This window comes from Aethalodelphis obliquidens, unplaced genomic scaffold (assembly GCF_003676395.1).
Source record: "Aethalodelphis obliquidens isolate GAN/ISIS:26980383/991018 unplaced genomic scaffold, ASM367639v1 scaffold70, whole genome shotgun sequence".
In the NCBI taxonomy this organism is placed as follows: domain Eukaryota; kingdom Metazoa; phylum Chordata; class Mammalia; order Artiodactyla; family Delphinidae; genus Aethalodelphis; species Aethalodelphis obliquidens.
In genome coordinates, this window is record NW_020838014.1 from 9190235 (window position 1) to 9215673 (window position 25439).

The window sequence follows — 25439 nt, forward strand, 5'->3', positions numbered from 1 at the left end:
TGCTGATTGGCTGGCTGGGGCGCAGCTTGATGGCGTCGGGCTGGCGAGCGGAGGTCCTGGCAGTGGCCCGCGGGCGACAGCTGCCAGTGTGAGGGGGCCCGTGGTCAGAGCGTGCCGTGGCCTTGGGGAGTGGGAAGTGGAGGTACGAGCCCTCCTTATACTTCGCCATGAGTTTCCTGATCGACTCCAGCATCATGATTACCTCCCAGGTGAGCCACCGCGTTCCGCCCCAGGACTCCTCAGCCTCCCTTTCCCGAGTCGTCTCCTCCGGGCCTCAGCGATGCGGGCTGGCCCGGAGTCTCGGTCTTCTCGCCCGCGGCCAGTGCCTGCCTCACCCGTGCCCAGAGCTCGGGGAGGGTGTGGGATTTGCTGCATCCGGTTCCCTGCCACCTAGCTGTCAGGAGGCGTCCTGCGGCGGTCCGCGCCCCCCGCCCAGCCTCCATTCCTCCTCACCCCACCCCACCCCCAGGTTTTCCGTTCACTTTTGGGAGAGGTCAGGTGGCCTTAGCTCTCAGAGCGGGTGCCGTGAGAAGGGAGCTGCCCCCAAAGCGCGCCGAAGCTCTGGACTGCGCCGCTGATTCATGGATTAGGGAAGAGTGTGGTTGCGGGCGCGGAGGGAGTGACTCGCCAATCCCTGCTGGCTCCTGGGGACACGTGAGGGCTTTGCTGGTTTAGCTGTCAAATCCTGAATCCGGATGCGGAGAAATTTGCCGCCGTCACTTCAGAGATCTAATAAGTATCAGGTTTCGTTTGTACAGTAACACCTCCATCCTTCATCCTCTATTTGCTGCCCACGCTTTCGGATCTTTTTCTAACCCTCTTTCCTTCCCGATTGGCCACCTTCATTCATTCGTACAGTCAGCAAACTTTTATCGAGCATTATATAAAGTTCTGAGGATACAAACCTAAAATAAGACAGACTTGTCCCTGCTCTATAGAAACTAAATCTAGTGAGCCTTTTGCTTTTACCATGTCAGTTCATTGAGTTACTCTGTTTTATTTTCTTCACAGCATTTATCATAGCACTGATATTTATGTATTTGTTTATGAATTTATTTTTTGAGATAAATTCTTCATAGCTCTATCCTCCCTCCAAGTGCAAGCACTCAATAAATATTTGTTGGCCAACTGATAAAATTTGTAGAAGCTCGGACTACCTAATTACTGATCTTCCCTCCACCCCACCCCCATTTTTCCAGTAGTTTAAAGTATTCTTAATTGTTCCTTTTTTTCAAGTGGCACATGACAGAAACAGTTCCTTCTGGGGGTTTAAAGTAAACTAAATCTTAGGGGTTTTTTTTCTTCTGTTTTTGTATTGCTTTATCCTAATGCTTCTGTCTTCGGAGTGGAGCATTGTCCTTGTTTCTTGAAATCCTTTTATTAAAACATTTTAGAGAGCATGAAACAAGGAACATCCTGATACGATAAATTTTTTGTTTTTAAAATTACCATTCTTTATAAGTTTTCATAACTGTAGTTTTTATTGGCTGCATAATATTCAAATGCATCAATGTACAAAAATCTGGACATGTAATTCTCTTGCTTTTCTAACTTTTCCAAGGCTTCCTGTTGCCCTTTATGACAACTCAGGGTTATTTTTAGCCCTAGTACCAACTCAAGAAAAATGACAATACTTAAGTAGCATTTTTTTCACTCAGAATAAAAATAAGAATGTCAGTGAGGAAATTGGCATTACATTATAACACTAAGATGGTTATAAACATTTTTAACATGGATATAATTGATTGACAAGTTGAACCAAGAAAGTGGCTTTCTGATCTTGTATGCCATATAATACTTTAACTTTCACACATGCCTTCACATGCAATATTAAATTTAATTCTCAAGCCTACTCTTTACAAGTGAGGAACTAAGACCCGAAGAATCCTTTGTGTGGAATTGTTCTCTGTCCATATATTTATGTGGCTACTTCATCATCATTTAGGTATCAGTAAAAATGTCACTTTGGGGAGGCTTTACCTGACGCCCTACCCCCAGTCAAGGTAGCCTCCATTCCAGCCACCTTCTGTCTCATGTCCCAGTTTTAGTTTCTTCTTCATATCTATCACTTGTTTGTTTGTGTTCGTTAGATGTAAACTCCATGAGGTCCAGGATACTCTCTGTCTTGTTTCTGCTGTATTCCCCAGCATCTAGATCAGTTTCTGGCACATAGTAGTCCTAGTAAATATTTAATAAAAAGCACCTTTCTGGAGAGGTGTGAGTACCTTAGAAACACCTTCCCCTCATTTTTCCTGTTTTGTATGAACTGAAAGATTTATTTGAAATGAAATCTGAAATCAGAGGTCACATATTGAAGCTGGTCTGCCTCAGGCAACATCCTGGTGTAGAGATTGTCACAGGATAAAGTTCACATCCTTAATGTGGCTTATGGGGTCTCTTATGATGAGACCCAGCTCTTACCTCTTCACTTCAGCCTTGGCCCTCACCATTTCTCACTTCAATTTATAACACACTAGCCTTACTAAACTTCTTTTCATTCCTTAACCTGGCCATGCTACCATGCCTTCAGGTTTCCACCAGTCTGTTCTCTTTCTGGACCTTTTCCCCATATCCCTCCACTTCTTTCTCCTGGCTAACTCCTATTCAGCCTTCAGATCTCAACATGGATATCCAAAAAACCTCTTCCAGACTGGACTAGATGTCCCTATACATGTTTTCCTAGTACCCTTTGCCCGCTTCACTTATAACAGCACTATCACATTGTTTCATAATTACTTGTCTATCTCCTCCGTAGATTATAAATTCCTTAAGGCAGTGCCCATGCTCTCTTGTTTGCCATTCTACCCCTAGGGCCTGGCACGTATTAGACACTAATAAATATTTGTTAAATAAATAAAAGTGTAAATAAATGATCCAAGGAAGGGATCTTTTATTGTCAGTTCTTTAATAACTGTCCTGCCAATGGCCATCTATTTTTTCAAATCTGTAGCTAATTTTCAGTGTAGGAGTTATTTTTTGTAAAAGCAACTGTTATCTAACCTCTGTCTTCAGCCTTCTCTACAGTCGTAAGACTTATCAGTTCCAAAGTACACTCTTAAGTCCCAAGGTCAAGACTCTGCACAATTTCAAAAATCTTTTTGAATAAGAGCTGTGCACTTTCTATTTTATTTGCAAAAATGTTTGAAATCGCTTTTACTTTTTGCATGCTTTTTAGATCCTCTCTAATCTTGCCAGAATTCATATTAATCTTGGACTTCTTGAATTCTCCTGGTATTTTTTTTATATTAGTTGTGTAAAACTCTTTTTAAGTGTTTCTTCAATGTGAAAGGAGCCCACAATGAAATATAAAGGTATGTATCTCTTTTTCTTCCGTTTCCCACCCCCTCATATAGACTTATCAGTTTCACTTGTTTTGTTTTCCTTGTCTAAATCCCATTTCAGAGTGCTCTTAGTGAAATATTTTATTCTTTTTTCATCCATCTCCACCATATACACTACTCCCTAAATTTCTAACTTCTCCATCTGCAGTCATGACTTCAGAAGTCATTTAAATATGGCCTCTAAACTATAAATTTAAATGTCTCCACTGGTAATGTTTTTCTTTTTTTAAGATGTTGGGGGTAGGAGTTTATTAAATTTATTTATTTTTGCTGTGTTGGGTCTTCGTTTCTGTGCGAGGGCTTTCTCTAGTTGTGGCAAGCAGGGGCTACTCTTCATCGCGGTGCGCGGGCCTCTCACTATCGCAGCCTCTCTTGTTGCGGAGCACAGGCTCCAGATGCGCAGGCTCAGTAGTTGTGGCTCACGGGCCTAGTTGCTCCGCGGCATGTGAGATCCTCCCAGACCTAGGGCTCGAACCCGTGTCCCCTGCATTAGCAGGCAGATTCTCAACCACTGCGCCACCAGGGAAGCCCCTGGTAATGATTTATAATAGCCAAAGGATCTCCCAGGTAGTCTAGGGGTATTTTCTCCTAATCTATTCACCCTCTTCCTTTTCTACTCGGTCTGGATTCATGGATCCAAGCTACTTTCTCATACTCTCTTGTTTCTTTACCTACACATAAAAGTCCACACTCGGATCACTGCTATAGTTTGTCTACTACTAACTCGGGCCTAAAGCCTTCTGTAGAAAATCATACAACTGTGCAGATTGCCAATGCCGTAAGTTTATGGACACCCTTAGCTCACTGAATCATTTTTTTTCTTGACTTTAATCAGCTGCTTGTTCCCTTCCCCTCATAATTTCTCTGGGTCTTTATCACTCTTTTCAAAGCTCCCTTTTCCATTTTCACCTCTCCTACTCTTAGCAGACCACCTTGCCTCCTACTTTATCAACAAAACTGAGGCCAAGAGGTATGAGCTTCTGTTTCCTATATCTTAATCTAAGCAGTTATTTATATCCGCAACCATTCCCAATTCCTTTCCTCCCATGTGAGAAAATAAGGTGCCCCTTACTCCTGTTTAAGGCAATGTTTTCCACCTGTGCCTTTGATCATGGAGCAGCTTATTGGGAAGTGGTTAAAAGCACAAGCTTTGGAGTCAGCCACCCAGACTTCAGCTTGAATCCTGATTCCGAAACTTACTATAAATGGGTTAACTTCTGTTAAGCCTCAGCCTTCTCTATAATGAAGACAATCAAACCTACCTTATCTGGTTTTCATGATTAATGAGATTGCAAGGCTAAGCACTTAGAGTTCCTGGAATACACCACATGGTCAGTAAAAGGTAGCTGTTGCTAATAATAATAAATTAATAACATCATCAACTCACCTCCAGTGTTCTATCAGTTCCTTCTCATATTTGTTTATCTCTTTACTGCTTTCTTCCCCTTGGCCTGTAAATGTTTCTCTTTACCCCACATGCTTCCTTGGGCTGCTCTCTAATGTTTTCTCTCTGTCTCATTCTTCGCTGTCCCTTGGGTGATTTGTGCTTATTGTCTCTACTGCCTTACCCGCCCCCCTCCCCACCGCGGGCATCCCCAGCCCACTAGAGTCTGGTGGCTGCCTCCACCTCACTACTCAAACTGTTTTCCAAAGGTCAGCGTTGACCTACAAGTTACCAAGTCCTTTGAGCATTTTCAGTCCTGGTTCTATTGCCCGTCTCTGCTTCATTTAACACTCCTTTAAACTCTATTTCCTTGGTTTCAGGATACCACGGTGTCCTGGTGCCTATTATTTCTCTGACCATTCCTCCTCTGTCTCCTTCCTGATCTCTTCTTCCCATTCCTTCCCTCTACTGTTTTCTTCCTGGCATATTGCCTTCTTCACTCTACATACTATTCCTGGGTGATCTCATATTCTTTGGTGGTTTCAGCTCTTAGGCGCATCTCAGCCCTACCTTCCTAATCTGTCTTTTATGTCAATTTGGATTGCCCTCAAGCACTTAGCACATCTGAAAGTGAATCCATCATAGTCCTATCTCCCACCCTCATTCCCAAATCTTTGTTTTCTTGCAGTAGTCTTTGTGTAAAGTGGGTGGCCTCACTCTTCATCCTGTATCCCAAACTAGTCACCTTTGATTCCTCGCTGCTGATTTTACCTTCTAAGTACTCAGACCTGTTGCCTCCTCTCTAACCACCGATGTCTTAATTCAGGCCTTTATCATCTTTCATTGGGACTGCTGCAACAACCTCCTATCATGTTTCTTTTTCTACAGTGTTGTTTCCCTCAAATAGCTACCATAATGCTCTATACAAAATAAACCCAGCCATGTCTTTTCTGTATTTAAATAACTCCTCATCACCTACAGACTATGATCCAAACTCTTTACAGTGGCCTCCAGGGCTTTCAGTCATTAGTTCTCTGTTCCTCCTCTCTTAGCCTTATTTTTAACCACTTCTTTCTTTGAATTTTATCTTCCAGCAGCACCAAACCGTGTGTAGTTACCAGTATATACCATACTATCGGGTTGGCCCAAAAGTTCGTTCAGGTCTTTCCGTAACATAACATCTTATGGAAAAACCCACACGAACTTCTGGGCCAACCCAATATTTCTTACCTTTGTGCCTTTACTCATGCTCTTTGCTGTCTGAAAAGAAAGCCCTGTCCTTCTACCCCCACTACCTGTCTTTTACCTGCCTAATTCTTTTTCATCTTTTAAGAGTGTTTGTTTGTTTAATATTTTAGGGATGGTGGAAACCTTTGAGTGTGTGGTGAATACCTTGGAACCTCTCTCTAGAGAAATGCATATAACCCCCAAATTTGCACATGATATCAGGTTTTAACCCTAAATTAAATCCTCCTTCATCTAAGGTATTATCATCCCCAGAAAAATGTGTCCTAACCCCCTGCCAGATTGGTTTAGTTTCCCTCTTTCATATTCTTTTACAATATCATGTGCATGTCTCACATTATGATTATTTAGTGTCTTTGCCACTATACTATACCTCCTTGAGGTAGTAACTATCTTATTCATCTTTTTGTCCCCAGCACCTAGCACAGCACATAGAAGTTATTACCAAAAAATTGAGATTGAATGTTCCTGAAGAACAAAACATCTTTCACTGTGGACCGTTTATCCATTCAGCAAACATTTATGGAGAGCCTGCTATGTGCCAGGCATTGTGCTGGGTGCTGAAGATACAAAGATTAACAAGACAGACATGATCCTTATCTTCACAGAACTTACAGTCTAATGCCTTTTTAAAAAGCATGTATTTGGGCTTCCCTGGTGGCTCAGTGGTTGGGAGTCCGCCTGCCGATGCAGGGGACACGGGTTCATGCCCCGGTGCAGGAGGATCCCACATGCCGCGGAGCGGCTGGGCCCATGAGCCATGACCGCTGAGCCTGCGCGTCCGGAGCCTGTGCTCCGCAGCAGGAGAGGCCGCGGCAGTGAGAGGCCCGCGTACTGCAAAAAAAAAAAAAAAAAAGCGTGTATTTAAATTAGACATTAAAAAACTGTGTGGTGAGTGCTTTTGTAAGGGAAATACAGGGTAGAATAGGATTATATAAAAAGAGCAAGTTACCTGTATTTGGGAGACCAGAGAAGGCCTTCAAGAGGTAGTAATAATTAAGTTGCGATCTGTAGGGTAAGTAGGGAGGGGACTGGAGAGAAGTTCCCATCAGAGGATAACATCTGCCAAGGTCTTGGTATGAAAGAATGTTGTATCTAAAGAAGCAAAAGCAGTTCCATGTGGCTGAAAATATGAATTTGGTGGGTAGGAGGGACACAACAAGAGGAGGAGGAGTCTGCTAAACCATGCTCAAAAGTTCACACTTGCTCCTAAAGTCAGTGGGAAGGCATAAAAGATTTTTTTTTCCTGAAATAATGCCATTTGCAGCAAAGTGGATGGGCCTGGAGATTATCATACTAAGTGAAGTAAGTCAGAAAGAGAAAGATAAATACCATATGATATCACTTATATGTGGAATCTAAAATATGATGCAAATGAACTTTTTTATGAAACAGAAACAGACTCACAGACATAGAAAACAAACTTATGGTTACCAAAGGGGAAAAGGGGTGGGGGAGGGATAAATTAGGAGTTTGGGATTAACAGATACAAACTACTATATATATAAAATAAACAACAAGGTCCTACTGGATAGCACAAGGAACCATATTCAATATTCTGTAATAAGCCATAATGGAAAAGAATATGAAAAAGAATATGTATATATATGTGTAACTGAACCATTTTGCTGTACACCAGAAACTAACACACCATTGTAAAGCAACTATAATTTTTTAAAAAAATGTTATTCTTCAATAAAGTTGCTAGCCAATATAAGAAGAAAAGAGGAGTTGTGTCAGAGTGTGTGTATGTAGAGAAAGTTCTATTTACCAGTGGAAAACAAATGAGCTTTAGAAAGCTGAACAGAGCTGTCATGTGGCTACTGTCTCTGATGCCAGCTTGAACCAAAACTGACAATGTGAGATCCTGCAATCTTTTGGCTTTATACTGAGATGGAAACCACTTTAGTGGATTAGGCAAGATGGTGGAGAATCAGAGAAAGGTCCATGAAGGAAAACATATAGAAAATATCACTCTGTCTACTACTTTCCTTTTTTTTTTTTGCGGTACGTGGGCCTCTCACTGTTGTTTGCGGAGCACAGGCTCCAGACGCGCAGGCTCAGCGGCCATGGCTCACGGGCCTAGCCGCTCCGCGGCATGTGGGATCTTCCCGGACCGGGGCACGAACCCATGTCCCCTGCATCGGCAGGCGGACTCTCAACCACTGTGCCACCAGGGAAGCCCCACTACTTTCCTTTTTTAAAAAAAAACTCTTAAAAATAACTCTTTTTCCTTGAAGTTGTTTTGTTTTTCTAAATACTTGTAAGCAAGAATCATCTGTAAGAAGCAAGTTTCAGTGACTCCTTTTTTATTTGCTAATTTCTCTGGCTAATAAAATGACTATCATAAGATTACAGGAAAAATATATACTTTAATTTTTTGTCTAACTTAAACAAGGATAATTTCAAAAATTGAAGAGCCTTTCAACATCTAGTCCCAGTGTTGAGGACTTTAATAAGTAGATCTTATATGGGTGGATGTCGTCTTTAATCTCTGAAATAAGCTATTTAGTTAGGCGACCTTTTATCGTAAAATAGTCTGTAGAAGACATTTCTCAAAAGATTATGTATATTGACCTTCTATCTTCTTTCTCCCCCAGATATTTTTCTTTGGATTTGGGTGGCTTTTTTTCATGCGACAACTGTTTAAGGACTACGAGGTGAGAAGAGATCGTTTTGATTATGCTAATATTATATGAATTTAGATTGTTTTAAATGAGACAAGAAAAATACCTCCATTAAAGAAAAATCATGTTCGAGAAAGACAAATATCATATGATATCACTTATATGTGAAATCTAAAGAAAATGATACAAGTGAACTTATTTACAAAACAGAAGTAGACTCACAGACGTAGAAAACAAACTCACGGTTACCAAAGGGGAAAGTGGGGGGTTGGGGGGGGTAAACTGGGATTTTGGTTTTAACAGATATACACACTACTATATATAAAGTAGATAAACAACAAGGACCTACTGTAGAGCACAGGGAACTGTAGTCAGTATCTTGTAATAACCTATAACGGAAAGGAATCTGAAAACGTATATATATATATAAATATATATATATATATATCTGAATCAGCTGTACACGTGAAACATTGTAAATCAGCTATACTTCAATTAAAAACAAAATGAGTTATGCTTGAACTTCCATGACCTGTGATGGTCAAGAAAAAAAAAGAAAAATCACGTTTACTCCCAAGATGGGAAGTTTTTGCCACTATATAATTCTTAAATTGGAGAATATAATCAAGCTTAGTTGATTTTTTTTTTTCTTAGGCAAGTCGTGTATAGCCCAGGAGCCAGGATCAAGAAATATCATGCCTTAGTCATATCAGTATATATACCAATAGCAGATAGTTATTCTTTGGGAGAGAATTTAACTTATAATGTCTCAGAAATGTGCTCATTCATTTGGTATCTGGCCTTCAGTGTTAATTACCAATCGTACATCCTAAGTTAATACCAAATTCTAAGGTTGGTTCGATTCGTATCTTAAGCCTTGAATTCAGAAACACAACAGCCTACACTGGACATTTCCTAATTAATCTTTCTCATTTAGTAATAAGCTCAATGGTTATGGACTATCTGGGGTCATTTCTAGTATGTTCTCCATTAAACTTCCCCAGGGAGTTTGAGTTATTGTCTGAAATAGCCCAGAATTCCAGAGATTCTGTTCTGCTCAATACTTTAAGGCCTCCTAGGGAAGGTTCTAAAACTGGTCCAAGGTCTGCAGAATGTTGAAGTAACCCTTTTAGCACTAACCTGTATATATAAATCTGTAATTTTTTTTGTCAGTGTGCATCAGGAGTTCTAATGCTACTTCTGACCCTGTCACTTCATCTTCTTGTGCTTTAAATTTTTCATCCACAGGAGGAGGATGATAATAGTGACCCATGAATTAGAAGTACTACCTACTTTCATCTATTCCTTTAGCTCCAGACTAGTTACTGTCATGGCCCTGTTTCTAATAACTTGAGAATTTCGTTAATATAAGTTTTCTGACTTGTAACCAGAAGGTTATCAACTCAATATTTCACATAAGGAAATGACTTTTAGTCTCTATTTGACTTTTAACAGGTGCGTCAGTATGTGGTACAGGTGATCTTCTCTGTGACTTTTGCATTTTCTTGCACCATGTTTGAGCTCATCATCTTTGAAATCTTAGGAGTATTGAATAGCAGGTGAGTAAGAGTACTAATTAGCTATCCTCTTAAAGAAACCTATGTTACTTTCTTTATGGTGCGAGATTTACTGGGATCCCATACCTGAAAAAATGTGTCTGATATGGGGTTAATATCCAAAGCATGTAAAGGACTCATATAACTCAATAGCAAGAAAACCAAATAATCCAATTTAAAAATGGGCAAAGGACCTGAATAGACATTTTTCCAAAGAAGATTTACAGGCCAACAGGTACATGAGAAAATGCTCAACATTACCAGTCATTAGGGAGATGCAAATTAAAATCACAATGAAAACAGTAAAACCACACCTCAGATCCGTTAGAGTGGCTACATCAAAAAGACAAAAGAGGGCTTCCCTGGTGGTACAGTGGTTAAGAATCCGCCTGCCAATGCAGGGGACACGGGTTTGAGCCCTGGTCTAGGAAGATCCCACATGCCATGGAGCAACTAAGCCAGTGCGCCACAACTACTGAGCCTGCGCTCTAGAGCCTGTGAGCCACAACTAATGAGCCTCCACGCCACAACTACTGAAGCCTGTGTGCCTAGAGCCCATGCTCCGCAACAAGAGAAGCCACTGCAATGAGAAGTCCAAGCACTGCAATGAAGAGTAGCCCCCTCTCACCACAACTAGAGAAAGCCCACACGCAGCAGCAAAGACCCAACACAGCCAAAATAAATAAATAAATAAATTTTTCAAAAAATTAAAAAAAGACAAAAGATAACAAATAGTGGTGTGGATGTGGAGAAAAGGGAACCCTTGTGCACTGCTGATGGGATTGTAAATTGATATAGCCACCATGGAAAACAGTGTGGAGGCTCCTCAAAAAACTGAAAATAGAACTACCATATGATCCAGCAATTCCACTTCTGGAAATATATCCAAAGGAAATTAAAACACTGACTCGAAAGAGTATCTGCACCCCATGTTCATAACAACATTATTTACAATAGCGAAGATATGGAAAAAACCTAAGTGTCCATCAAAGGATGAATGGATAAAGTGTGGAATATATATACAATGGAATATTATTCAATCACAAAAAATGAAGAAATCCTACCATTTGTGATAACACGGATGGACCTTGAAGGCATTATGCTAAGTGAAATAAGTCAGACAGAGAAAGACAAATACTGTATGATTTCACTTATATGTGGAACCTAAAAACAAAAATAAGAACACCAAACTCATAGAAAAAGAGATCAGATTGGTAGTTGCGAGAGGCGGGGTGTTTGAGGAGGGGGAATTGGAGGAAGGTGGTCAAAAGGTACAAATTTCCAGTTATAAGGTAAATAAGTTCTAGAACACTGCTGTGTGATATATAGGAAATTTAAGAGAGTAAATCCTAAGAGTTCTCAACACAAGGAGATTTTTTGTTTTGTATCTATACGAGAGAATGATGTTAACTAAACCTTTTGTAATAATTTCGCAGCATGTGTAAGTCAAACCATCATTCTAGACACCTTAAGCTTATACAGTGGTCTCTGTTAGTTATTTCTCAATAAAACTAGAAAATAAAATTTATTATCACAACCTGGAAGTTTTACTGATATCTAAGCAGAGGTCAGCAACCTTTCCTGTAAAGAGCCAGATAGTAAATATTTTAGGCTTTGTGGGCCACACCGTTTCTATTGCAACTACTCAGCCCTGCTGTTGTAGAGCCAAAGCAGCCATAGGCAATATGTAGTCAAATGGGTGTGACTGTGTTCCAGTAACTTCATTTATAAAAACAGGTGCCTGGCTGGCCATAAGTAGTGATCTAAGTAGTGTAGAAAGGACTATGACTCAGTTAGTCTAAAACCAAAATTATTGTTTTTGGTAGCTAATGTCCCCCAACTTTTGACTCATTTATAATTAACAATCCCATATAGTAAGACACCTCACTCAGTTACTTGGATTTATATTCCTCAAATAGCTTATCTTAAAGAGTATGGAAGTAGCATTGCTAAAATCTCGTTCTTCTTTAGGTGCTTTTTTGGGGGATTGGGTAGGCTGAGACATGTCTTCAGTTATACCTATTTTTTCATACTAACATTTGGTCCTACTATGTAACAGAATTATGGACCGTGATCATATATTATTACCTGTGCATTGACTATTCAGAATACTTTTCAAAGGAAAATCTTGGACCTGACCAAGAGTATTCTTTTGGCTCCTCTCTAAACAGAAGTGGTATAGCCTCCTATTCAAATATGTAATCTTGTTGGTATCCTTAATTTTCTCAAGAGAATGTCATTTTACCCTCAGCTCAAATGACAGTTAAAATATATGATTTGCTTTTAATTGGCAATATGGATTACACGTGTCATTTCAAACCCACTGCCTCCCAATATCTTTCAGAAACTTAGCTGAAATACTAAGTATGATTGCCTGGAGGATGTGCATATTGTTTGTTTCTCCATATGCTCAAAAGTGGGTAATCCAGATGAGCAAAAGCTGTCAGTTTATCTAAACCAAATGGTATTGGCTCTCTGTAGGATAGCCTTTACTGAATAGCTCTTTATTTTATGATTCCTGCCATCTACACTAAGGAGTAAGCAGAAGAAATAGCCCTCTGAGACTCATCAGTGTTTCTCTTGAAAGGATGTTGTGAAGAACATTGTTAATTGCCCTCATATTTTCTTCTTTATGAAATCTTTGGAGAAATTTCAATATGATCGTGGTAATAATTCAGTAATAATAAATCAGTAGTAATTATGCTTACTTTATGTAATTTGTTTTTCTTACATACACTATGATTTATCTAACTGATCAATTTTTCTATTTTACATTGACTATTAGAAAACGTAAAGCTAAATTTATGACCCACCTGTAGCAAGTTTCTAGAACTTTATGGTGAGCATTTTCATAATAACCATCAGGCCTGCCCTGATATTCTACCTATATTTTGCCACTGTTTTTCCTTCCTTTCTTATTTCCTTATAGTTTATTTCATCATCCTGTATTTTATATGTACTCATAAACCACTTAACCACTTAACCTTTTTTGAAACAAGGCCTAGTTTTAAGTAAGTTTAAAATCAATAAACTTGACACCATCGAGAAAGTGAACAGATATCCCACAAATTGGAGAAAATTTTTGTAAATCATGAATCTGCTATGGGACTTCAATCTAGAATATATAAAGAACTCTTACAACTCAATAATAAAAAGACAAATATCACAATTAAAAAATGGACAAAGGATCTGAATAGGCATTTCTCCAAATAAGATATGCAAATGGACAATAAACACATGTAAAGATGCTCAGCATCTTTAGCCATCAGGGAAATGCAAATCAAAACCACAGTGTAATACCACTTGACACCCACTAGGATGGCTATAACCAAAAAGACAATAACAAGTGTTGACAAGGCTGTGGAGAAATTGGAACCCTCATTTGCTATGGGTAAAAGGTAAATGATACAGCCACTTTGCAAAATAATGGCAGTCTTCAAAAAATTAAATATAGTTATTATATGACCCAGCAATTCCACTCCCTGGTAGATACCTAAAGAGAAATTAAAACATGTCTACACAAAAAACTCCTATATGAATATTTATAGCATTGCTATTTATAATAGCTAAAAAGTAGAACAACCCAAATGTTCACCAACTAATGAATGGATAAACAAGATGTGGTATATTCATATAACAGTATGAATATTATTCAGCCATAAAAAGGAATGAAGTTTCAATAGATGCTACACATCGTTGAACCTTGAAAACATTATGCTAAGTTAAAGAAGTCAGTCACAAAAGATCACATATTACATGATTCCACATACATGAGATGTCCAGAATATGTAAGTCCATAGAGACAGAGAGTATATTGGTGGTTTCCTAGGGCTGGGGAGGTTGAAAGGAAAGGGGAGTGATTGCTAATGGGTACTGGGTTTCATCATGGAGTGAGAAAAATGTTCTAAAATTGATTGTAGTGATGGCTGCACAATGATGTGACTATACTAAAAACCATTATATTGTACACTTTAAACATGTGAATTATGTCTCAATAAATTGTTATAAAAAGAAGCCCTAAAATATTTTAATCAATAAGTAAAATATATTTTCTAAGCAGTAGTAAAAGTGGTCATGCAAATCAGATGTTTATACTGAGAGTACAGAAGAAGTATTTATGTGTCTTTATAACACATATTAACATTTATTTTCTTTTAACTCATATTGAAATAGGACTCCCAGTGGTAAGTGAAACAAGTCATTCTACCAATAATATATATTGATAAATGTTATTATACATTGTCTATGAATATGACTAGAGCATTAACAGTCTCAATTTAATAAGTAAAATTCTTAGGAGGTTAAGATGGCCATATATACCTTTCAGAACTTTGTATTTTTTAATCTCTATAAATGAGCAGATAGTAACAACCTAGTTGACTAATTAGATGGGATATATTCAGTATTGAGTTCAAAGAGCAAGAAATCCTTTGGAAGACTAAAGAGAGTGAAAGTAGCTGCCCTCTTTCCCTCCTAGTGATATTCTTTGACATTTGTTTCAGCTCCCGTTATTTTCACTGGAAAATGAACCTGTGTGTAATTCTGTTGATCCTGGTTTTCATGGTGCCTTTTTACATTGGCTATTTTATTGTGAGCAACATCCGACTATGTGAGTATTTTACCCTAGTGTCAGCACATAAGATGAGTATTCTTAAGGATTGAGGGTGTAGAGAGTTTCATTTCTATATTACTTTCAGTAGCTACTGTTGTTTGAGGGCACCTCATACACAGCATCTTTAAAAGATTGGTACAAGGGGCTTCCCTCGTGGCACAGTGGTTGAGAGTCCGCCTGCCGATGCAGGGTACACGGGTTCGTGCCCTGGTCTGGGAAGATCCTACATGCCGCGGAGCGGCTAGGCCCGTGAGCCATGGCCGCTGAGCCTGCGCGTCTGGAGCCTGTGCTCCACAATGGGAGAGGCCACAACAGTGAGAGGCCCACGTACCGCAAAAAAAAAAAAAAAAAAGATTGTTACAAAATAAATAATGAATGATTAGGTTATTTGTCCTGCCACAGCTTTATTTGTTTCTACTATAATATCTTTCCTTTCATTTTTCCAATGCAGGGTACTATTTGTACTTTCTGATTTGTACTGGGAATTGTTATTAGTACTTTATCAGAAAATGACCTTCCCCCCCCCCCTTTAACTGTCATTTTAAAAGACTTCTTGCATTCTTTTTCTTTAATTTATTTATTTATTTATTTTTGGCTGCATTGGGTCTTCGTTGCTACACGCAGGCTTTCTCTAGTTGCGGGGAGAGAGGGCTACTCTTTGTTGCGGTGCAGGGGCTTCTCATTGCGGTGGCTTCCCTTGTTGCAGAGCACAGACTCTAGGGCGCACGGGCTTCAGTAGCTGCAGCGCAAGGGCTCAGTAGTTGTGGCTCACGGGCTCTAGAGCACAGGCTCAGTAGTTGTGGCGCACAGGCTTAGTTGCTTCACAGCATGTGGGATCTTCCTGGACCAGAGCTCAAGCCCGTGTCTCCTGCATTGGCAGGCAGATTCTTAACCACTGCGCCACCAGGGAAACCCAAGAATTCTTGCATTCTTAAAAAAAAAGAAATGTCTCCCCTAACTCAACCCACATCTTAATTTCAGCCAAAATTCTCTAATGATGGTAAGAGGTTTAGAAAACAATTTCTAAAACTTATATTTTTCCATCATTCATTTGCCAAGTGAGCAAGCCAACCAAATATTAATTAGAATGATCCCATAAACTTATGTAGAGAAAGCTCTTTATCATATATCTATTTCACCTTGTCTCCTCTTTCTTAGTGCATAAACAACGACTGCTTTTTTCCTGTCTTTTATGGTTGACCTTTATGTATTTCTTCTGGAAACTAGGAGATCCATTTCCCATTCTCAGCCCAAAACATGGTGAGTGTATATGTGGTGGGGAGAGGGAAAGTGTTGTTTATAATTTTCTAATTTGAAAAAAATCAATTTTGAGTTATAAATATCAAATATATATACACATAGTAAATATATAGTAAATATATAAACACATAGTTGCCAATTGTGATTATTATCATCACGGAGCAAACAGGTTGCTATGATAGAGAATAATGCAGATAAGGATATCAAATTTAATGCAAGGCCTTAGCATCAACCTTTCTGAGGAGGTGGTATTCAAGCTGAGATTTAAAGGACAAGATCAAAGGTAGACCCAGCAGGAAGGCACAGGAAACATCATGTAAAGCCCTGAGGTAAAAAAAGACTGGTGTATTCAAGAGTGAGTGAGAGACAGAATGGAGACTAGTGGTATAGATTTTTTATTTGGGTGACTAGATAGCTGGTGATGTCATTTGCTGAGATAAGTAATACAGAAGAAGGAAGATAAGTTTAGTTTGGAATATGTTGAATTTGATTTGCCTGTGTGCATCTAAGTGATATTCAGTAGGTAATTGGATACACAAGTCAGGAACTTAGGAAAAAGGTATGGATTTATCTGTCCTCTTGGAGATAATTTCAGGAATCTGAAAAGTTAGACGTCAGCTAAATGCCGTTAGGTGAGACTGGGGAAACAGGCAAGATCACCCAAGGAAAATATATAGACAGAAATGAAAGAAGGAATTCTGGCCCATGCAGAGCAAAAAAAAAAGACCAAGAAAAAGCAAGTAGAGAAGGAAATGGGAAAACCAAGGGAAATTGTGGTATGAAAGCCAAGAAAGGAAAATAATTTTAAATAGGAATGATTCAATGTCATAAATGATTAAATAAAACAAGGATTGGAAAATGTTGTTGCATTTTGCAACCAGAAGAAAATTTGTGACCATATTATAATAATGGCTAAGAGTCCAAGCTCTAGAGCTAGACTGTTTGGGTTTTAATCCTGACTCTGCCCCTTGTTAGCTGTGTGGCCTTGACTAAGTTACTTGACCTCTCTGTGCCTCCATTTCCTCATCTGTAAAATGTGATATTCAATAATATCCACCTCATAGGGTTGTTATGAGGATTAAATTAATTGTAAGTAGAATACTTAAAACAGTACCTGTTATATAACAGGTGTTTGGTGAGTGTTACCTATTCTATTGTCATTACAATTATTAATGAAAGTACTTTTCATTGGGTGAAGAAGAATGGGTTAAAAGCTGAATTGCAGCCAATTGAAGAATAAATGGAGTTGAAAGAAGCTTGGCTATTAAGGGGTAGATAGAGAGGATTGGTAACTAGATGTAAACTCAAGGCCAAGGACAGACTTTTTCTTAGGAAAGAGACTTGAAACTGAAAGGAAAGAACCAGCAAAGGAGGAAAGATTGAAGATACAAGAGATAAGAGGACAGGAAATGGAACAAGATTTTGGAGGAGGTGGAAGGGAAATTAGATCAAAAGCACAGGTAGAGAAGTCTTAGCTTCGGACACCATCTTGTTCTGAGGGGGGCAAGTTGGAAGGATGATTACAGATGTAAATATTTATAGTAGAATGAAGGTAGTTTATGTCTAATAACTTCTTTCTTATATAATAAGCACATTAGCTAAAAAGAACAGATTGGAAAAATGAGTTAAAGAGTATCTGCTGAGGGGTAGGGGGAGAAATGGCTGACCAAGGGCGAGAAAAGGATTCCTTAGTAGTGTGTGATTTCTGTTAAGACTGGAGACCATACACCTGTAATGGCATCAGTGTCAGTATGCATTCTAGCAGTTTGGGGCAGCTCAGTCATGGGCACAGGGAAGGCAGAGTGTTAGACTGATCCAGAGTTGGGAGTTTGCAGGATCAGTGCTTCAGGAGAAGAGTAGAGGACTGAAAGTCCTGGAGAGAGAAGTTAAAGCAAACAAGCTTGGAGTCCAAGCTCAGCAAAGAAGGAAATGGAAGGTTGGAGGAGGCAAAAGATTAGAGACCAGCAGTCATAATGACCTCTAAAATGGTGTAGTGGAAATACAGGCACAAGAGGACTCAAATATTGGAAGCTCAGCTTCAAAGCTAGTAGAATTCCTGAACGGCAGCTCTGGCATTAGGCCTTAGGAGTGGTTGGCTGAAGTGATTCTATCCTAGAAATAGGAAGTGAAAACAAACTTAAACTAGTTTTTTCCTGTGACACTAAACTTCCTGAGTTATTCTTAGCATTGCTTTCTCTCATGTATCCCCAATACATCAACAATAGTATTTATTTTAACTACCAAGTTGATTTTCAGCCTTCTCAAATAATAGGAAACCATTGATAATTAGAATACAACTGAGTATCAAAAACTCACGTACTTACATTTGAATTACTCATTCTGTAAATTCAGCCCATTTATTAGATGCATTATGTGTGTATTGATGGCAAAAATGAATAAGACAAAGGTAGGTAAAGAGCTTATGACATTAGGGGAAAATGTATAGATTGAAGTTAACTATAGTAAGAAGTAGTATCTGCTATTTATACTTTTCCAGCAGATTTGCTTTCCTAATTTTTTTGCCAAACCTTTTACTAAAAGTACTACCTTACTTTGTTAGAGTTCACACTACCTTGAATAAATAGACAATAAGTGTTACTTATAACTTGTTATTATTTTACTATTACCATTACCCAAGAATAGAATGATTCTGGAAGCATTTGAGATAAGAAGAAAATCAATAGACATATTTATTAGAGAAAAATCTACATATTAATAATTAAAATTTAGCTTATGTAAGTTAGCTAAAAGTAATGGTTGCTGTTTTCAGTGATGTTTCCTTTTGCTGTGCAGGTGAAAGCCGTTTTACCTGTATCACCTGGCATTAATGTGCTTTGATATTTTTAGGGATCTTGTCCATAGAACAACTCATCAGCCGGGTAGGTGTGATTGGGGTGACTCTCATGGCTCTTCTTTCTGGATTTGGTGCTGTCAACTGCCCATACACTTACCTGTCCTACTTCCTCAGGTAACAAGAGTTTTGTCTCTTTTCTTTTTCCCCATTACTTATTGAATACATATGTCATATCGTGCCACCATCATTAATACTTAAATATTAGATCTATGACACTGCCTTTTTACTCTTCTCTGTCCTTATGGGCATTGACCTAGGAATCTTTCAAATAAATCTTATCACTTATATTGCTTGCCCTTGTTATTTGTCCTACATTTATTTATTTTTAAAATGGCAATTTCAATCTGACCTTCTCCACCCCCTTTTCACCCCCACTTTTTAAAGACACATTTTTAGTGGACAGCAATGTGAGCTAGTCTCAACTTCAGCAAATCAGTTCCTCCCAAGAGTAGAACAGTAGATGACAATGCCAAGTTAAAACTGTGCATACACGTATATCCTAAATGTCACTGGATCAAAGTTAAGCAAGTCTATAAGAGAGCTAGTTACCTTCCACTTCCCTGAGGCCCCAGAAGAATTAGCTATTAAAAAATGACAACAAAAACATTTTTGCTTATTATAGTTATTTTAATATTCCTCAGAAAAAATACAATTCCTTGAATTATAGGGTAACAATTGAGGTTTATGTGTTTCTCCAGCTGCCTTGTATTATGCCCAGGGATGGAACCCAAAACTTTGCTAACAGCTTGTGCTTATTATAGGAATGTGACTGACACAGATATTGTAGCCCTGGAAAGGCGACTACTCCAAACCATGGATATGATCATAAGCAAAAAGAAAAGGTAAGATATCAGCACATTAATGCTGTTAGAATTTCTCAACAAGGAAATTTGACATGAATTGGTGCTAACAGGGAATTTCATCTCATTTCATTTTTAAGTTAGGGAACCATCAAAGACTTAGTGTCTAATCTTATGTGAAAGAAAATTTTCAAATTCAACCTTAGTTCCTAACTTTAGATAAATTCTCTTGAGATAAATTTTAGAATAACTTTTATATTTGAAGGTATTCTACACTGGATGTTTTAAAAGTCTATTGTGCTGCATTTTTACAAACTTTTTCATGCCTTATTTCAACTTCCCTTTCTCCAACTACTTTAAAAAATCCTTCAAGTCTTCCAGCTATTTTTGTTGTTTTTATTATTTAAAAACTACTTTTAAAATGTATGTTTTCGAGGTGACATTTCTAGAAATCTATATCACAGCGGGTAAAAGCATAGGCTCTAGATTCAGACTATCTGAATCTGAATCTTTGGCCTACAACTCACAGTGTGACTTTGAGCTAGTTGCTTTATTTCTTTATGTCTTGGTTTCCTTATCTGTAAAATGGAAATAATAATAATGAGTTGACTAACATGTAGAGTTCTTAGAACAGTGAACTATACATAGCCAAGGAAAACTATCTAACTTATTAATAATCTCAGCAGGAGAATCATTTGGTTTTAATACTTTACCTTTATTTATTCATTCATATAGTCATTCACTTAATAATTATATAGAAAGCCTACTTTATGCGAGGCACTGTACTAAATGCTGAATACTACATAGAGATAGAATGATGAACGAGGTAATCAGTTCCTACCTTCATGAAGCTTATTGGTCTACTGTTTTTATTAGAGTTATTAGTACTCATATAAAAATGATGTCATAGAAGTTTTAAATTGCATGAGTGTTTTTCCATTTCATGTTTCTTCTTTCAACACTTTACTGTAGTAAGATACATAATCAAGTCAAAGCAGACTTAATATAAGAGAGAACAATAGACATTAGAATGATAAAGAGGTCCAGATTCACCAACTAATTATTTATCTCCATTTGTATACATCTTTACTAAGGGAGTGGAAGTAGATACACATGTGTATACATTTGTTTACTTATATATGTTTTGTTCACATTCATGCTCTACAGTTTATTTTACATGAATGAATATGAATGTAGATTTTTAGAATATAACAACAAGAGCAACATTGTTCAATATTAAAAGATACTTGTATAGGAACACACTATTTTGATTCCCATGATCATTCTCCCTTGTACTATATTTATTTTATTTATATAGAGAGATGACTATAAAGTCATGACCCATGTCATTGTGGATGTGCACTTTTAAGCCATTTCATCACTAGTCATGCTGAGGAATTGGCTCTGATCTATACATGTACCCCTATAGACCTTGTTAAGTCAGGGTCTGGGATGGTTTGTGGTCCTGCCGTAGGTCTTACTAATTTGAGTGGCTCTCAGAAGAATCAGCCTCCCAACTTAACCTAATTATCACGGTTCTTTACCCAGTGGAGCTAACAGGGCAGATAGACAGCTAACTTGACAACACTGCAACCTTTGAGGTTCATACAATGTCTTAGCTATTTACCAAAATATTGAAAAAATGTTTCCAGAAACACTCGTAGCTGCAGAAGAGTAGTGACCAGAAAACATCTTTCAATTTAACAGCAGAGGGCCCTAGTGAGATGACATACACGAAAAATAGTATCTGTTATGTACAGAAAAGTTAATGGTTGAAAATGGGGGCAGGAAAGAGGCATACTGTCTTCTCACTTGGAACACCGAATAGAGGATAAGGTTTATAGTATTTGGAAAATATTCATCAAAAACCTAGTTCAGATAGTATAAATATGCTGAGTTAGTGATCAAAGCCTTTCAGCTTTTTTCAGTTTGAGAGAATTAAGTGACCTGTTATTTTGTTTTATTTTTCTGTTGACTTAGATTTTAAAGCTTTTGTTTTGGAGATCTATGATATAACTGAAGTATAGTCTTTTTTCACAAACAATATTAGTTTTGAAATTGTAGTTTTGTAGAAGATAAAAAATACAGTTATGCAACTACACACCATGGTATAAGGAAAAGAACTTGAACTAGACAATCACTTTACAAGAAACTTGTTAAGTCATCTTGAGCAAATACTAAACTGTCTCAGTTTTCTCATTTGTAAAATGGTGGGGTTAACTAAAGGGTCTCTAGGATCCCTTTCAACCCACAAATTCTGAATTTATACTTTTTCACACAGCTTATGACATACAAAAACAAAAAACCTAGAGTACGTAGAGTATGTAAAAGTTAATGCAAGCTATTACTATGAGGAAAAACCTTATCTCTACTCTTGAATTAGAAACAGGAAAAATTGTTAAAAACAAATATTCAAAGGCAATGGAAAATGAACAGAGACAGGTAGAAATTTGAAGAGTGTCAGGTAACTGCATGTTTGTGGTTTTCTTGCCTCGGAGTGCTCTTCAACCACTGCCCACTCAAGTATACAGATTGATAGAGTTCAAATCAGCAGAGTAACTGGAAAATTTAAAGGGAAAATTTTGAAAGCAAGAGAGATGCAGAAGGACTGAGATCTACAATCTACATATAAACTCTGCCCAAATCCCTGCCTCATCACTAAACTATGCATGTGTAGAGGAAATACCAGAGAGCTGAGAAGTAGGCGGAAACTAGAAAGGGGTCTACCCTTGAAAGACAGCATTGCCTCTTAATGAGATTTGCAAGTTTGTTGTGTCTTTGACTGAGTGCATTGTCTGAACAGTATGTAAGTTAGACATTGTTGGATGACAGAAAGTGACAGGTATGTAAGTTAGACAAGTAGGATGACAGCAAGTGAAATTCTTACTTGGCTTGAGGTGTCAGAAGGTACAACTCAGGACTGGCAAAGCAATTAGAAATTTAGGAGGGATCCCTAGAAACAAAGGGACCACAGAGAGGGTAAGCAAGGCCTAAAATCTGATTATAAAATCTGCCCAAATTCTTTGTTGACCACTAACCTGCTCAGGCTCAGAGGAAACCACCAGGGAGTCAGGCTAAAGAAAGAGCCGCTAAGAGTTGAAAAGCTGAGCAGAAACGTTAGTTACTGCACACAGTAAGTATGACAGTTTCACATTTCGAGTCCAGGTAAATTAACTGCTTACTAGAACAAAAAAAGAGCAGTCCTCAGAAAAATAAAACAGATTCCAAAGCCACTAAAACATAATATATACAATGTCAAGTTTTCAATCAGAACTTACTAGACATACAAAGAAACAGAACTGTGCAACCCATATTCAAGATAAAAAGCAACTAATAGACACAACTCCAGGGGGGCCCAGATAACACATTTAGCAAACAGACTTGAAAACAGCTATTATGAATACATTCAAAGAAATGAAGGAAGCATAATATTAATTAGTGAACAGAAAAGGAGTCTCAAAAGAGAAATAGAAACTATATTTTAAAAAAGAAACAAAAGAAAATTCAAACCTGAAAACTACAGTAACTGAAATGAAAATTTTACTATGTAGACTTAGCAGAATTGAGATGGCAGAAGAAAGAATCAGTGAACTTGAAGGCAGATCAATAGAAATTATTCAGTCTGAAGAATAGAGAAATCAAAGATGGAAGAAAAATGAACAAAATCTCAGGATGAAGCAATATCAAGCAGTCTAAATACTTGTAGTTGGAGTCCTAGAAGAAGGAGAAAGGGGCCAAAAAAGTACTTGAAAAAATAATGGCCAAAAGCCTTCCAAATTTGGTGGAAAACATTAATTTACAGATCTAAGAGGCTTAAGTAGGGGAACCACAAAACTACACCTAGGTTCATATAGTCAAATTGCTAAAAGATAAAGAAAAAATCTTGAAAGCATCAAGAGAAAAATGATAAATATAGGGGAACAACAAAAAAAGTAATGGTTGCTGAACAAGGTTGTAGAATACAAAGTAAACATACAAAAATTAATTGTATTTTTATATTACTAGAAATTAAAAACACAGTCACTCAAAAAAAAAGAAATACTTAGGTATAAATCTAACACAACACGTACAGGACTTATATGCTGAAAACTATGAAGTGCCGATGAAAGAAATCAAAGGTCTAAATAGAGAAACATCCCATGTTTAATAGATTGGAAGACTCAACGTAGTAAAGATGTTAATTCTCCCCACATTGATGTACACGTTTAATGTAAGTCATTTCAAAATCCCAGCAAGATTTTTTGTAGATACACACAAAATTATTCTAAAGTTTATATGGAGACACAAAAGTACTAGACACTTTTTCAAAATAGCTAAAACAATTTTGAAAAAGTAAAATGAACAGTATCAGTCTATCTGATTTCAAAACTTATTATACAGCTATAATCAAGGATTATATTGGCAGCGGTATAGACACATAGACCAATGGAGCAGAATAGAGGACTCAGACCAACAGAAAAATGCCCAACTAATTTGTTTACAAATTTGCAAAATCAATTCAGTGGAGGAAAGATAGCCTTTTCAACAAATGGTGCTTGAACAATTGGACATCCATAGATTTTTTTTAAATGAATCTCAGTGTAAGTCTCACACCTTATACAAAAATTAATTCAAAATGTAAAACTGTAAAACTTGGTAGAAAATAGGAGAAATATTTGAAATCTAGGGCTACAGAAGAGTTCTTAGACTTGGCACCAAAAGCACAATTTATAAAAGGAAAAATTGATAAATTGGACTTCATCAAAATGAAAAAATTTCACTCTGTGAAAAACCCTGCTAAGAGGATGAAAAGAAAAATTACAGACTGGGAGAGAGTATTTGCAAACCACATATCTGAGAAAGAACTAACTTTCACAAGTTAGAGAAAAAAAAAAAAATCAAATAGTCCAGTTAGAAGTTGGGCAAAAGACCTGCACAGACACTCACTGTACACGTTGTATAAATGGCAATTAAGCACATGAAAAGGCTTTCTAACATCATTAGCCATTAGAGAAATGCAATTAAAACTATGGGCTATTACTACATACCTATTAGAATGACTAAAATAAAAATTAGTGACAACAACAAATGCTAGTAAGGATGCAGAGAAACTGGATCACTCATACATTGCTGGTTAGAATGTGGAATAGTATAGTAACTCTGGAACACAGTTTAGCAGTTTCTTAAAAAAACTAAACATGCAACTATTACACAACATAGCAATTGCACTCCTGGGTACTTTTTCCAGAGGAATGAAGACTTATCTTCACACAAAAATTTGTGCCTTAATGTTTATAGCAGTTTTATTCATATTAGCCAGAAATGGAAATAATCCAGATATCCTTTAATGGATAAATAGTTAAAGTGTGGTTTATCCATACCACAGAATACTGCTGAGTGATAAGAAGTTATGAACTACTGATAGATGCAACAACCTGTATGAATCTCCAGAAAATTATGCTGAGTAAAAAAGCCAATTCACAAAGGGTGCATACGGTATGATTCTATTTATATAACATTTTTTAAATGACAAAATGGAAGTGGAAACAGATTCGTGGTTGCCAGGGGTTAAAGAAGGCCTGGGGGTGGGAGGAGGGAAGTGGGCTATACAAGGGCAACGTGAGGAATCCTTGTAGTAATGGAAATGTTCTGTATTTTGACTCTATAAGTGTCAGTATCCTGGTTGTGATATTGTACCCACAAGATTTCCATTGGGGAAAGGTGGGGAAAGGGTACATGGTATCTCTGTATTTTTTTTATAACCCCATGTGGATTTACAGT

At 37.7% G+C, this 25439-nt stretch overlaps 1 protein-coding gene across 6 annotated transcripts in view; it reads left to right on the forward strand.

Annotated features, from left to right (window-relative positions):
- The window catches only part of GPHRA (golgi pH regulator A), a 40318-nt gene continuing 14879 nt past the window's right edge, over positions 1-25439 (forward strand). For 2 of the 6 annotated variants that reach the window (XM_027091208.1, XM_027091207.1), the window contains exons 1-7: positions 4-209; positions 8571-8630; positions 10053-10156; positions 14656-14762; positions 15924-16025; positions 18873-18993; positions 19641-19721. In XM_027091208.1, coding sequence (XP_026947009.1) covers positions 168-209; positions 8571-8630; positions 10053-10156; positions 14656-14762; positions 15924-16025; positions 18873-18993; positions 19641-19721 — 617 coding nt within the window. In that variant the 5' untranslated portion in view covers positions 4-167. Of the gene's footprint in view, positions 210-8570; positions 8631-10052; positions 10157-14655; positions 14763-15923; positions 16026-18872; positions 18994-19640; positions 19722-25439 lie in introns of all 6 variants that reach the window. The other 4 variants (XM_027091209.1, XM_027091210.1, XM_027091204.1 and 1 more) reach the window with 3 other exon arrangements.